The 14,728-nt window shown below is 39.3% G+C and overlaps 2 protein-coding genes across 2 annotated transcripts; one reads left to right on the top strand and one right to left on the bottom strand.

The window, feature by feature from the left end:
- The first annotated feature begins 2,173 nt into the window (after positions 1-2,173).
- hp (haptoglobin) lies at positions 2,174-5,448 on the top strand. The gene is made up of 4 exons (XM_062382186.1): positions 2,174-2,330; positions 2,424-2,512; positions 4,279-4,562; positions 4,793-5,448. The coding sequence occupies exons 1-4, from the start codon at positions 2,299-2,301 to the stop codon at positions 5,354-5,356; spliced, it is 969 nt and encodes a 322-aa protein (XP_062238170.1). The 5' UTR covers positions 2,174-2,298; the 3' UTR covers positions 5,357-5,448.
- A 6,081-nt stretch (positions 5,449-11,529) lies between these two features.
- sult5a1 (sulfotransferase family 5A, member 1) lies at positions 11,530-14,541 on the bottom strand. The gene is made up of 6 exons (XM_062393302.1): positions 14,195-14,541; positions 13,355-13,566; positions 13,048-13,174; positions 12,857-12,954; positions 12,411-12,591; positions 11,530-11,825 (listed from the first exon to the last, which is right to left on the bottom strand). The coding sequence occupies exons 1-6, from the start codon at positions 14,331-14,333 to the stop codon at positions 11,674-11,676; spliced, it is 909 nt and encodes a 302-aa protein (XP_062249286.1). The 5' UTR covers positions 14,334-14,541; the 3' UTR covers positions 11,530-11,673.
- Positions 14,542-14,728: the final 187 nt, after the last annotated feature.

Raw genomic sequence — 14,728 nt, 5'->3', positions numbered from 1 at the left:
ATCAGGACTTTTTTCAATGCAGGATTAAGCATATAGGTCATTTTATGAATTTCTAACCAGCTAATAGCACCTTTTTCTTTGGAAAAAATTACATTAAATGAAATTAAATTTGTATAGCACAGTTCCCTCTGCGAGCAAACAATCAATCAAGCACCTTCATACAAGTCAGTGCTTCACAAGTGACTGATGAGACAATAATAAGACTACACAAATACAAATGTTCTCAATGAAATACCAGAAAAAAGCTATAACAATATTGAAGCTATTTTCTGGAAAACAACAAATAGAAAAAATACAAGTGAACAAAATTAGATAAAAACATACTCATATTTAAGGGCAGATGAAATTGATTAAAATGTTTAATACAGACACAATAAAATATTGTGAAACCCTTCAACAGGAAAATAAATTCAGCAGTATAGAGTCACACATTATTATTCAAAGTATGGTCTGTATTTCCAAAACATGCCTTAGGGGATGTTTAAATACACCATTAGCATATAGGATGTGAGGGTGCAGTCCAAGGAGCAGGTGCGCTATTAGCTCTGCATGCTAACAAGCTCACAATGTCATCGCTCACTTAATTAACTTACTGATTTATGTTGATTAGACCGTAACACTTCCCATGATCACCATTTTAGTTTTAGCATACAAACGATTGCCATCATCACAAAACACAAAGTACAGTTTGATTTTGCACAACTGAGAGAATCACCAATCAACTGACTGACATTGCTCTAAAAATATGTACATGATTGTTTTGACTATGTGTTATGGCAACTCGGATGAGGTTAAAGTGCTGACAGAGAGAAGAGAGGGGCTTCTTAAATAAACAGCTTCTGTCTCTGATCCATTTCAGATTGCACTCGCCCCCAGGTCACTTAGTACAGCTTGCAGAGTCAAGCTTTAGTAACACAGCCAGCAGGAAATTACTTCATTTGATATCAGTGTTCGTTTTTCAGAATTTTCATGTCCAATTACATGCTTAAACTGATTACCCTCAGGAAATCATTTCTCTGGGCTTGCAAGAACTTGTGATCAATCTCCTTCAACAATGAAACGAACTTTGAAGTCAAAGATATGAATCTGAATTCTCTCTACGGGCTTGTTGGCTGTGGGACAATTTTCTACTTACGGCGTGCATTTGAAACTCTGGCTTTGCGTGTCAGTACTCATGTAAAGTACATACTGTTGAAATATTCAAATATACTCTCTAAACATTTAAACTTACCCTCTGTAAACATAGGTGAAAATATACTTAACATATTTATTATGAATTTGTTTATTTTGGTATTTTTACCTGCCACGTATGGCACTTTGTTGATTTTGTTTGCATTTTATGTTTGATTAAGACCATTTTCGCTTACCCCATCCATACATCAATCCATCCATCTATCCTTATTCGAATTATCCTTTGAGGGTAATGGGAGGAGCTGGAGCCAATATGTCAACTTACTTTAATACTGAAAACCAGCTGAAAAATGTAAAAGATGACAGGAAATGCTAAAGCAAAACCCAAAACACGTTTTATGAAAGCAGAGGCTGTAGTTTTAGCAAATTATCATACTGTATGTTGTATGTTACACATTGTCCCCAATGATTCTTGATGTGACGTCATTGTTTTTGACGAACAGCATTTTCAAATAATGCAAAGCAATATAATTAAAAGTCAAGGCAGCAAACTGAAATAAAAAATCTCATCTTAGTCACAAACCTCTGGAGCCTCGCTGTGACCTCTTGTAAATAACCAAAGCCGTAATGCTGGACTTTCCTCCCTCGTGCACTCGTGTCACGGCACAGTTAACTATCTACTGCCGGGAATTTGATGACATATGTGTTTGTGTTCCCTGCAGATAAATCAAAAGGGGTCGTTATGTGCTTTTTTTTTTGCTGTAAAAAACAAATTGAACTGCACATTTTGCTGCATATCATTGTGTTATAATATTGGACTGACACAAATCTGTCAGCATTGTCTACCTTTTGTAAATAATGACAGAAAACATTTATACCATATGGTCAATCTGTTGAAATCAATAACAACAAATCTGTCAAATGATTTGCTGTCCTATTTTTACTGCTACAGATTTTAATCATAGTTAAATGTCCTGTGTCCTGAATCTAGACTGTGGACATTACAGATTTCGCAAGAGCTTTATTTAAAAATCCGGGAATCAATATTTCTGTCCTGGAACATTTGGGGAAATTTGGGGACATTTTCAGGGCTCTGAGCCATTATAAAGACTCCCAGCTCCAAAAAGCACAACACACGGAAGAGCAGAGATTAAAACCAGTCGCCGCATGACAAAGAGGAATATTCACCAAAAAATGTGGTAAGTTAATTTATTCTGTTGTTGAAGAAACTTTTTTTTAATGATGGAAAAAGATTTACCGTCTGTTCATGATGTGTCTGCTGTTGTTTGAAGGTTTTCTCTGAAGGTGCTCCTCATGGCTGCACTGGCCTCCGTGGCAGACGTGTCTCATGCTGAGGACAGGATTGAACGCTCGTTGTCAGGTATCACAAACCAACCTTTACACAAACACAAACACATGCGTGCTCTGATAAACACTGTTTCTTCATTTAAAACCTTTTTATAGTTTTTGCATCAATACTGCATGAATATGATATATATAGACAATAGGACAATTGTTGATAGGAAACTCAACTTGACCCGCAGAGCATGACAAGTTCAAACCTACAGCCATACTCCGGAGGTTTAGCATATATGCAAAAGTAATGAGATTTATATGCTAATATCAGCATGCCAACATAGTCACAATTGTATATGTACTGTATGTGTAAGCAAGTGAAGAGCTGTCATTTATTTTGAAGCTATTTTGTCATAATTGGTTCATCTATTTAGCATGTTTCAAAAGTAAAAAAAAGAAAAACAGCAAAAGTAAATAAACAAGATACAATTATTGAACAAACTAATTCCATTTGTTAAGTAAAAAACATGAAAATATCAGATTTTAAAGAAGATAAAGAGTTTGGTAGTCTGAGATCATCAAATGTACAGCAATAAATAAGGAATTAAAAGTTTGGGCTGGTGATGGGAAAGGAGTTTTTACAAATTGTCCTCTTGGCAAATGTGTATACAACATTTCGTAACAACCCATTCAATAATTGTGTACACCCCCAAAACGGTCGATGTGTATACAGAGCACTTTGTCTCAGGACAGCCCACTCTCATTATACTGTATTTTTATATTTGTTTAGATTACTTTTGAAACAACTTTCGTAACTAAAACTCATCTTTCAAACTCTAATATATCCCAAAATGTATCCATCCAAACAGCAGCCTTTCACTTCAGCACACGTTCAAGTGGATCCAAGTGACCACAGGCTCCATCGCTCTGATGTCCGCTGCTGCTTAGCACTAATACCTTCTAGACAGTTGCTGTTCAGAAAGATAACTCCTGCAGGGACTGACAGGGTTGTCCTGCAGAAATCGCAGGTCTGGGCTATTACAGCTCATTTCAGATACCAATCTACATTTGGTTCTGACTTTACAGAATCTGACAACCCTAAAAAGGGGAGATAAACCAATAAATTAGAGTCCGTCAGAGATATGAATTATCTGACTGGAGGCCCGTTGAAAAATGATTAGTTGATAACAGGAGGAATATATTTTTCAGTATAAAGATAAGCATAATGGGATGAAGAAAACATAAAGTAACAGATGCTCTGAATCAATTTTCTGTTCATACAATCTATGTTGTGCAATAGTCTCATTCATTTTATTGTATCTCTTAGTCATTGTCCAGTGTGTTGAATACACATCGATCGGGTCAAGTATAATCATTAATGATCCATGAACCTTTTCATTAATGATAATTAAAGATCGTGACCAGTTTTCAGAATGATGCCATCCTGGTGCTTAAGATCTTGCCACTGCTTATATCTTAGGAAGTAGTTTTCATGGATACTCACCAACACAAGACACGCACATCAAAGCTTGATGATGCATTAATTAGTGGCATGAAAGCATTGCATTCACTCCACAAAGCTTAATTTATACAACCGATATCAAGAAGCAATACACAACATGCTTTAATATCGGAAATAAATAGCCATGGGGATCCTAGGTTACAATATCTGTTGTGACAAATGAATAATATTTCTGTGTAAAGTAAATAATAGGGGCACTCATATTGATCTTTGTGGGACACCATTATCTACCAGTCTGGGAATTGATTTCCAGAAACACAAGATTTTAACCAGCTATAAGCTATCTACTGGTTTGAAACAGAAAATAAAAAGAAAGTTTCATTTTCCAGCCTCCAGATTGGCATCACTCCGGTCCAGGCGAATGGTTGGGGGAACTCTGGCCCCTCATGTCCCCTGGCAGGTCATGGTGTACCTTGCTGACAGCGTGATAGACGGAGGCTATGCAGGTGGTGCTCTTATATCTGATCGATGGGTTTTGACGGCTGGCAGGAACCTGTTTGTCAGGAAGAGTCAAGAGGACATTCAGGGAAAACATCCCATAATTCCCAAAGTATACGTGGGAATCTCCGAACGGGAAGAAGCCGTTGCCTCTAAAGAGGTCGCGGTAGAGAAGGTGGGTAAACAAAATGATATATTAGGGTTGGAGACAGACTTTAACTTATTGACTTTTCACTCAATCATTCTTATTGTCTTTAGGCCTGTTAAATCAAAAAGCTTTATGATATACAAGTATGACCCAACACAGTTGGTTCTGAATGATTATAAAACTAAGAATCTTTGACTTTTTGGTGAAAAAACAGATGCCAGATAAAAAACCGAAACACTTACCTTCCTCTCCGGCAGGTTGTTCTCCATCCAAGCTTCCAGAATCACTCTGACTGGGACAACGACCTGGCTCTGATCCAGCTGAAGGAGCCTGTGGTTATGAGCGATAGGGTGACCCCCATCCCCCTGCCGGAGAGCGGACACGACCTGAACAACACTGTGGGAGGGTCAGGGGTCATTGCGGGTTGGGGCTGGGGGATCCACCTCACCCCCGCTAGGTCACTGAAATACCTCAAACTCCCGCTAGCTGATCATTCTCAATGTAAAGCAGAATATGGAAGTGTATCTTTCACTCCAGATGTAGACGACAGCATGTTCTGCACAGCGGCTACTAACTACGGGGAAAATCTTTGTTTTGGGGACGCAGGGGGCGCTCTGGCTGTCAATGACACAGAAACTGGGGAAATTTACGCCGCAGGTATCCTTTCCTATGACAAACCCTGCACAACATACAAGTACGGAGTCTATATGAAGATTTCCTCGTACTTACCCTGGATTCACAGTGTCATCAGGGGAGACACAGAGACATCGTCTGCTCTGCGCCAGGATGCAATGTCTAAAATGTACAAGTGGCAGCCGTAGAGCTTCAGGTTTTGTTTTTGTGAATTTTGTAAAGAACATAATTGTGAATTTTAAGCCGAGAATTTTATTAAATAGTCCATTCATAACGTAAATACTGCTGTCTTCTGTCTCTTTATTGTTGTGATGAACAAAATTTAAAAGGGTAGACTTGTTGACAATATACATATACTGTATACTGTACACATATATATTTGTTGAAATAAATTCAATATATGGATTTCTGCTTGTTTGCCATAATCCACACAAGTAGGTAGAACATGATGGATGTCTTACAGCATCCTTTAAAGAGAGTGATGTTATCTTCATACTTAAACAATGACTGTGTCTAACCTCCCTCTATGTTGGCCGGTGTTGAGCTGCGCAACATTTTGCACAAAGAAGTAAGAGGTTGGGTGGTTGGTTGGATGAATCAACTAAATATCACCACATTTTCACCATAGCCCTACATAAGTAATTTATGTGTCTGCAGTGAAATCTTAACCACAGTGAATTCTATGCATATTTCTACATGTATACATATGTAATTTAATGTTATATATATTCATAGTTCTGAATTTATAGCACTTACAAGAGAGGTCTCAGATAAAAAAATAGAAAAAGGAGGAAAGAATAATTCTGGACTCACAACTATACATTGATTGGCGATGTGTGTGCATGATGCATGGTGCACAAGCCGGCTTTTATGCTGACATGCCATGCTAGCTGTCTGTGCACTGCTAAAGAGAAGTACACGCAAAATCAAATCCGCAACCACAACCTTTAACAATTAACATTATTAATACCTGTTCTTGATTTTGTTTAGACAAGATTTGATTGGCTAGTGCCTCTGTTGCCACATGAAAAGTTGGGCTCTGCTAAACTTCTGCTATACAACGTCTGAGCAACCACAATACAATTCTTCAACACATAATGTCCCCTCAATCAAAGGGAATGAGTAGCCTTTTAGTTGAAGCCTCCAGCACACATTTTAATCCTGCATAATTTCATTTGGAGGACTCAAGGATGAGACCACATTTCCTCATGTACAGTCTTCAGCATGAAAGACAGAACTCAAATCATTGCCTGCAGATGAGTTTTTCCCCCGACAATAGAAGCGGGACTTAAAAGCTATTTCGACTTGGCAGGTGCGTCCACTCAGCCACAACACGTGAGCTGTGTCAATAACAAACGCTTTTCTCCACATCAGAGAAGAAGGGCGATGACAGATGCATGTCTGATAAAATATGAGAGAAAAAGATGAGAGGGAAGAGGAAATCAAAGTGCAGGGCCTAAGACTTCTGTTTACATTGCTCTGGATCTGATCCAAATCTTTACTTTATACCTACCTCTTCAGTCTTATTTCGACTAGGAATGAGGATTTATTGTATTTATTTATATATTTTTTCAACAGTTCACTCTCTTATCATTATTAACTATCTCTTTTATTATTTTCATTCATGTCATTTTGTTCTTATATTTTAGTTTTTAATTGGGTTTATCTCCATTTCAACCTGTGAGATGTCTGGATTCTACTAGAGAGGCGGTGGACTAGTGACAGAAACTTGGACTAAGGGCAGAGAAGGTCTCTGGTTCGTCTCTGGTTCGACTCCATGGAGAAACAACAAAAAGACGAACCTGGATTGATCTGTCCATTGATCTTGGACACCCTTTTTTTTTTTCCCTCTACTCTGAACTGACTCAGACTCTCCTGCATCTTTCACCAGACACACAAACATACAACCCTTTAATCCAGGAAGAACACCCTGTGCATATCCGTCCCTCTCAGTCCACTGCATACAGGTGCAGGCCCTGACTTACACTCTGTGAAATCATATTGGCTTCAGGCAGAGACTTTGAGAGAAACTACAGTTTGTCTTGCTGAATGTTTCGGCCTGTGTAGGTAAAATCGAAATGAAGCTGCTGAAAGGATTAAGACATTTTTTTAGCAGGTTGGCTGCAGGGTGCGCAAGGTTTTTCTTAGGCTTCTAAAATATTAATATCCCTGTCAAGGGCCATTACTCTTCACCAGTCTCACAGTGTATGCTCCCTGCCTCCATCACTCCTGCAGAGCACTGACTGAGGTCACAACACCGGCCGTCTCTCACTGCAGCTGGAACTGGAATCCGCATGGACCATGAACACTGTTGTATGTGAGACGAGATACACTTTTCATACAATATGTAAAACCCTTTTTTTTCTAGTAAAAAGGGATTTCACGCTGCTGTTCTCGGAAAAAATATATGGTAAATTTCCCTCTGAAGTTGGTTTGATGTCCTGATGAATGGAGAATACATCAACACTTCTAATACAGCTTTGTTTAAACTTTGTTTTTGATTGAAGAAGGTGAAGAATCAGCCGCACCCTGCCTCCACTTGCTCGATAGAGAACATTTTACACAAGCTTTCAGTTAAAGACCCTTTTCAGGTATATTTAGGTTGTTTAAAGCACTTCTTCATGTATCTATACCCGATGACGGTGTCTTTCATTTTTTGGATTACTACAGCTGTATTACATCTACAGGCAAAGTTGTTTCATATCTCTCAGCAACCTGTCTACTGTAGATAGAATATGCATAATATAGTAAATAAAGTAACGATTCAACAACTGAACCCATTTCAGTGAAATGTTCTGCAGTGGTCGGGTATTCAATTTTGATGCAGATGTTTTGAAGAGAATAATTCATGGATCTTGATAAAAAAAGGGGACAGGTACTGATGAGTGCAGTTTGGTGCAGGTCCAAATGAAAATCCAGATCTAGTGAATTTACATGTGGTCTAATAAGGGGAAGCTCCACTGGGTACGATTCTGTAATTCCTGCTGCCTAAATAATAATTATATATATTACATTCAGAGCACAAGTACTCTGAATTAGTATTAGTTTGAATATTCGACACGTGCACTTATAGAGCGAATGCCCTGGTACTGCTGGATGTGTTGATACTGTCTGTACGCCTATATCTTCAGTCGTCAAACACAGGACTGGATCTCTGAGGTAGGAGTGACACTTATCAGTAGTATTCTGATCCTTTCTGCTGTTGAAAGCTTGCTATGTACTCAGCTGCCAGGTTATCTACACTGTGTCCATGTGTCACTGGGAAACTGAATCACCCACCTACTATTTACTGTATCACACACACACACACACACACACACCAAGCTTTTCACAGGGTAATAAAACAACAGTTACGTGGAACTGTATCGGCTGATGGATCATTTTCCACTGTTTGCCAAAACAGGATTCACTGTGTCTTTCTTTGGCCACGGACAGACTTTACACACAATAGATATGCTGGGTAATGAATGATCCTTCCTTTCACATATTAAACAGATAATAATATTAACACAGTGTCTGTGTCCCTGTTTATTCACCTCCTCCATCTTTTTTTATCAGGTCTCTTGAAGGAAGCTGAAGAGATTTCCTTGTGAATGAACGACTAGGGTCAGTTGCTAAGCATCGGTTGAACCATATGAATAAACCTGACAGACAATGAAAGGACATTTGATTTCTACTGGGTTATTAAGTGTGATACCTACTTTTTGATTTGATGCTGCTTAACACATAGACATATTTGTTATGTTCACACATTCAGTACATCTGCTGCTTTAACTCTTGAGACACCAGTTATATTCATCTAATATTACATGTACAAAAGATCTAAAACGGTAATGATTACTTACTTCTGATTATTTTTACGTTTTGCCGCAACTTCAGGATTTAAATACGTCTTCCATCGCCGCTCAGACACTTAAGTCATAAACCATGTTATAGGTAACCGTTGTCATTTTAAATATAGTGATGTACAATATTCGTACCAATAAATGCAATGATTGGTTAAATTGTTGATCTAAATAGAAACGGGACAGAATTTTGAAAATACTTTTTCAGATAGATGGATCAGATCGATTTTCCACAGTTTTCTTTTCACGTTATCACCAAAAGCTCCTGAATCTAGTTGTTTTTCCAAGTTGACATCTTCGTCTGCGTCTTCTACATCACTTGGTCAAGGGGACTTTTTCTGCTGTATTCTCACATGGGCTCATTCTGACATTTTCCAGACATTTGACCTGGTGGCTGGTGGAAAAGTTGAGTAAAATGTCTGGAGCAACTGACTCAGACGTTTGCATTCTCACATCTGGAAGATTTTAGTAAAATGTTCAGTTCCAGTCTGATCAGCTGAAGACTGCCACCACATCTTTTTCACAGTGAAGATGTCAACAGCTATTAAGAGCTCTGGAGACAGTGTGTACTTTTGTGCCAAGCTCAGAGTTTGCCCAACTCCCCATGTCCAAAGACGCAAATTCAAAAAGTTTGAATATATAGGATGTCAGTAGAATCCAACCTACATTAGAGTTAACGTAAACTTGCTTTACCTTCAGAAGTGGATTCTGCTCATTCAACAGCTCCAAAATGGATGAGTTGCTGTGGCAACCTGAGATTTCCTGCATCGTACCAGAGGCAGACAATGTTACAGATATACTGAAAGTAAACAAAGAAGTTTGAGGGATTCAAGGTTATGTGTGTTCCTTGGAAACGACAACAAAAAGTCTGTAAACGACTGAAACTCAAGGTTTCCTTTTCTTCGTCACACTGACATTCAGTCTGATGTGCCGTCTCCTGCACTTCCCACTAAATCTTCTTCTCTGTTTTAAAAATGAATTGTCCGTGTGTGTGTGTGTGTTGAGATGAACTATTTGCATACTCTGCAACTGTTAGACACAATGGGGGGAGATGATGTGAAAGGCCATAAATGCCATGCAAAGGCCACCAATGTCACACCTTCTCTTGTCCAGGGCACAAACATCCTGCTCTCATTAGCAGTCTCTTATCACACAGGAACAACAGTCACTGTGCAAGTCAGAGTGAACGCAGCTCACTTGTTGGATCAGCTGGGCAGAATAAAATCAACGGTTCAAAAAGTAATAATAATAAAATAATAGCAACAATAAACAGATTTGACCAGTGGGTTGTTTTGTTATCAGCGCCTAGTTGCGTTTTCACCCCTGTACGTTTGTTTCGGACGTATTAAGGGACCTGACATTTATGAGTGCATGCAATGTGCTGCGGATCAACATAAAAATCTAGAAATGGCTGCTGGACCTTGAAGGAGGTATGAGCTCTACTGAGTGACGTTCTAGTTTGATTTCGTTCTGACATCAGCTTTATCCTTCATCCTCCTTCCCTTCAGCAGAGTCTTATATATAGAGAGGTGTGAAGTGGCTTCTCACATTGAGGAAACGGGAGTTTGATTGCACAACAAAGTGTTTGAATGGTTGAAAACCCTTTTTGTGTGTGTGTGTGTGTGCGTGTGTGTGTGCGTGTGTGTGTTTGTCTGTGTGACCGATGCATGGCCAGAAGCACAAGGACGCGCACTTGCACAGGCACGCACACACACTCTCACACACACACTCACACACACACACACACACACACACACACACACACACACACGGTAAAAGGTTTCTTATCACAAAGGACATTGGGAGCATTTCCTCTAATTCAATTCCTCTTTTACCAGATGTTGTATAAATATAAATATCGCTTTGACGATTTGCTTTAGAGGCTGGAAATTGTTGGGTGAGAAGGTGTTTAAGTCTCGTTTTCTGAGTAGTTTTTAAGGCAATTGTTTTTTCAAAAGCATCTTTCTCGTAAAGATGTGTTCTTGGCATTAATGATGCTACTAAACTTTAAAGTCATAAAAGCACAATTATATTCCACAGCGTTCAGTTTGCCCATTGATCGTTGAAATGTATTCACAGAAACATCCGTAGCATGATGGGACGCCTCAATAGATGAATGACCTTCTAACCTGTGTCAGACCAGAGCATCTCCACCAGTTATCCACCCTGACAGTCGCAGAGAACACCATGTTCAGCACACTCTGTACCACATGGCTGATCTAACATGCACTGGGATTATATCAGAGCGACTCCAGTGCATGTAAACTGACCTGTGGAGGCAACATTTCTTTGGGTGGTAGAGGTTACAGGGCGCACAAGGATGACTCAGCCCTCTGGATGAATCTTTGACTTCCTCTTCCTCCTCTGCTCATTATGGGCTCCTGACACGACGTTCAATCGCTTTGCTTGTTGAGCACATTAGCAACCCAAAGTGCCACTTGTTCCGTAGCAAAGACACCAAGACTTTTGTTCAGAGTCAACCACAAGAGGATTCAGTTGATTTGAGAGTTATCCACACATTTATTAGAATGAATGCACCATCAAAAATGTCACATTATACTTATCAATGAGAGTAAGACAACAAGAAATACTAAGAGGCATAGAAACACTCTCACTATTGCATGCTCTTGGATTCATGAAGCTGTTATGGTTTAATTAAACTATAGAGAAATGTGGTCTTTAGCGTGCGTCTCCTCTTGATCCTGCACCTCCCACACAAACTCAGTGCAGTCATGCATCTTGGACTTGAAGACGCTTTCGAAATATTGATTCTGCTCGTCTGTGAACATGTTCTTCCAGTCCCCAGTCTTACCTATATGGTTGGAAAGGGAAGCAACAAGGATGATATTTGATTAATGTGATTTTATAAAAAGCCAGATTGATGGTAAATCTATATATCTACAACCAAACTGAATAGTTGATCATGATTTTAAAAACATGCCTGTTGACTCATGGTCAAGATACACTAAGTTCACCTCTTAAAGGAGGTATTCATCTTTTTTAGTCCCCTGCCAAGTCAGATGTGAAAATTAATACCACAGTCGTGCCTGTAGTGTCTTTGCTACAGCAAAACAAATCTGCAAAACAAAGAGAAGCAGCAACGAAACAAAACCACACTACATAACCTCTACGTCAAAAGGATGTGGTTGTGACAGCAGCGTCGGAGGCCTGTTCGCTGCCTCCCCAGTGAGTTGTATGTAAATGGTGTGTGATAGAAAAATACACTGTGAGAGAATACAGTCCTATAACCGTGGAGAAATTATTTCATTTTAAGAATTTTTAAAGGCGATTTAGGTATATATATATATATAATTCCCCTCCCCCTCCACTGCAGGCTGGAGCAGGTTTCAATCTTGGTGGCCACTAAAATATATATTTAATGTTGTCATAGCCTCACCATTCCTCATGAAGGAGCCCTTGCTGTGGTCCATTATCTCATGAGCGATGAGGGTGTAGTTGACCATGTTGTTATTTTTCATCCCGGCGAAGCTGCAATGTTGCACACTCTTGTTGACCTCCTCCTCCACCAGGGGGCACTCTAGGAAAGAGCTGACCCTCCTTATGGCACCATGTAGGTCCTGTGGGCGATAAAAATAAATAATAATATTAAATGTTTTATCAAGATATAAGTTTTGGACTGCAACACAAAAATGACTGAGGTATGTGAGTAAAGCTGAGTTTGAAGAGATGACGTAAAGTAAATATTTTTATAAAGTTCCTCTTTGTCTAGTGGCCCATGTGATGGGAGCATCTTAAAAGAAACAGGCAGGTTCACTGTCTTTTAATAAATATGCATTTATAGAAATATCATGTGATGAGAATGATGAATCACTTCTCATCTACCAGCGACATCTCCTCATAGGTGACGTGAAGCAGATTGTCCATAGACGCCATCTGGCTGGTCCAGCCTTTGAAGTGGTCAAACCAGGAGCCAAAGTTCACTGCAACAAATATGTGAGGAAAAAATGTATCATGTGTCTTTGATCAAATTATAAATCATAAACAAGAGAAAAACATGTTCTCTGTCCACTCACGCGTGCCCTCGAGGAATTTATTCAAAAACTCTTCAAACGTGCCAGCGCAAGGGAGAAAGTTGGCCATTTTGTGAAAGTGGTAAAAAGACACCACCACGTCTTTGGGGTTTCTGCTCACATAGATGACCTGTGACGTGACAAAGAGCCACAAGGTCAAACCTTTTGAATTGTAACTTATAACTGATGTGAAGAACATTTAAAATAATTCAAAACAAGATCTATACTGAGCAGGATCAAATTTACAGTTGACATACACCGCCATAAATATCGACCTGACCAGTTTACAATAACTCTGTGTAATTCTGACCTTGGCTTTGGAGCCCTGGAGGGCAGGGCCCAGCAGGTGATGAGGCAGGTGGGTGGTGATGGTGCGTTGTGTGGGGGATGAGGCCTCCAGTACAGCTGCACTGTAGTGATGCTCCAGCCAGGGAGCCCTGGTCCAGTTTGGAACAGTTTGGTTCAGATGTGGGTCCCCTCTGCTCGCTACTAGAGTCACAATTTCCTGCATCCATGTGGTGCCTGTAGAGAGGAGAGAGAGAAACAAACACTGTGCTGACGTTCATTCAATTCATTCATTCAAAAGCAAAAAGGTTCTTAGAATAGTTTAAAAACCTGAACTTCATACAAATGAATCATGATGTGATTACAAGTCACAATGTTATTCTGTGTGCAGTCAGCAGTGAGTCAGGATAAGATGAGATAATTAACATTAGATCTTTTTAAAGCTCTTCAGTCCCCTTAAATTAAATCAAACTGCACCGAATAAATATCACTCCCTTAAATTAAATTTTTTTTTAAATAGATCCATAAATAATTTCCTGAGAAATAAGTTAAAAGACAGTGTTGAAAAATGTCAGGATCTTCCCCTTTGTCCAAATCTGGGTTCTTGGTTGTTCTATAGAAATACTTTCTGTGTTTTTGTGTAATCCAGCTCACATGTAAACCAGTGGACAGGGACTAAAACATGACTTCATTGTCATGGGTAAAAAGGAAAAATGCTATATAAACACAATGAAATATAAAAAACACATATAATATGTACAAAGGAGAAATTAATATATACAGTATGAACATCATTGCACATATAAGATATTATATGTTAAAATTGCACGGATAGAACATGAGTTTCGTTGTCATCTGCAGTTACCTGACTTCGGGTAGGAGACGATGAGAACGTCCGTGTCCCGAAACGGAAATCTGAGAGCAAGCTGTAAGGATTCCTGTGTGTGCAGGTGTCCAGGGAACGGAATACCGTGAAACATCTCGGTGACATCCAACCTGTCCATTTCCTGCCCTAATGTAAGATAAGTTTCGGCTGTTCTCTGTGTCTCTTTTAGCTTCCTCTTGGATCTTGAGCAGATCTCTTTTGATGTGTACAGCTCTGTAGCTCTGCCTGTCGCTGTCTGTCTCTGTCTCTGTGAGCAAACCAAGCGATGACACCATACGTGTCACTTAAATTAGAAAGAGGAAATGAAGATGTGACAACTTCTCGAAAGACAGAGGTGTAATTCTTGTAAAGGTTACTAAACATGATATGCTAACATACATTTGGAATCACTGAGTAAAACAGGAAACAAAAGGTGGTTTAGTAATGAACGTGTGCAATGGTCTGTCTGCTGTAGGAAAAAAACAAAAGAAGAAATAAATAAGAGGGAAGAGCTGATGTAGATGTCGGGAGGTG

This window comes from Platichthys flesus, chromosome 1 (assembly GCF_949316205.1).
Source record: "Platichthys flesus chromosome 1, fPlaFle2.1, whole genome shotgun sequence".
Taxonomy (NCBI): domain Eukaryota; kingdom Metazoa; phylum Chordata; class Actinopteri; order Pleuronectiformes; family Pleuronectidae; genus Platichthys; species Platichthys flesus.
Note: the sequence above shows the minus strand (reverse complement) of the source record. Positions and strands in the feature narration are given on the sequence as shown.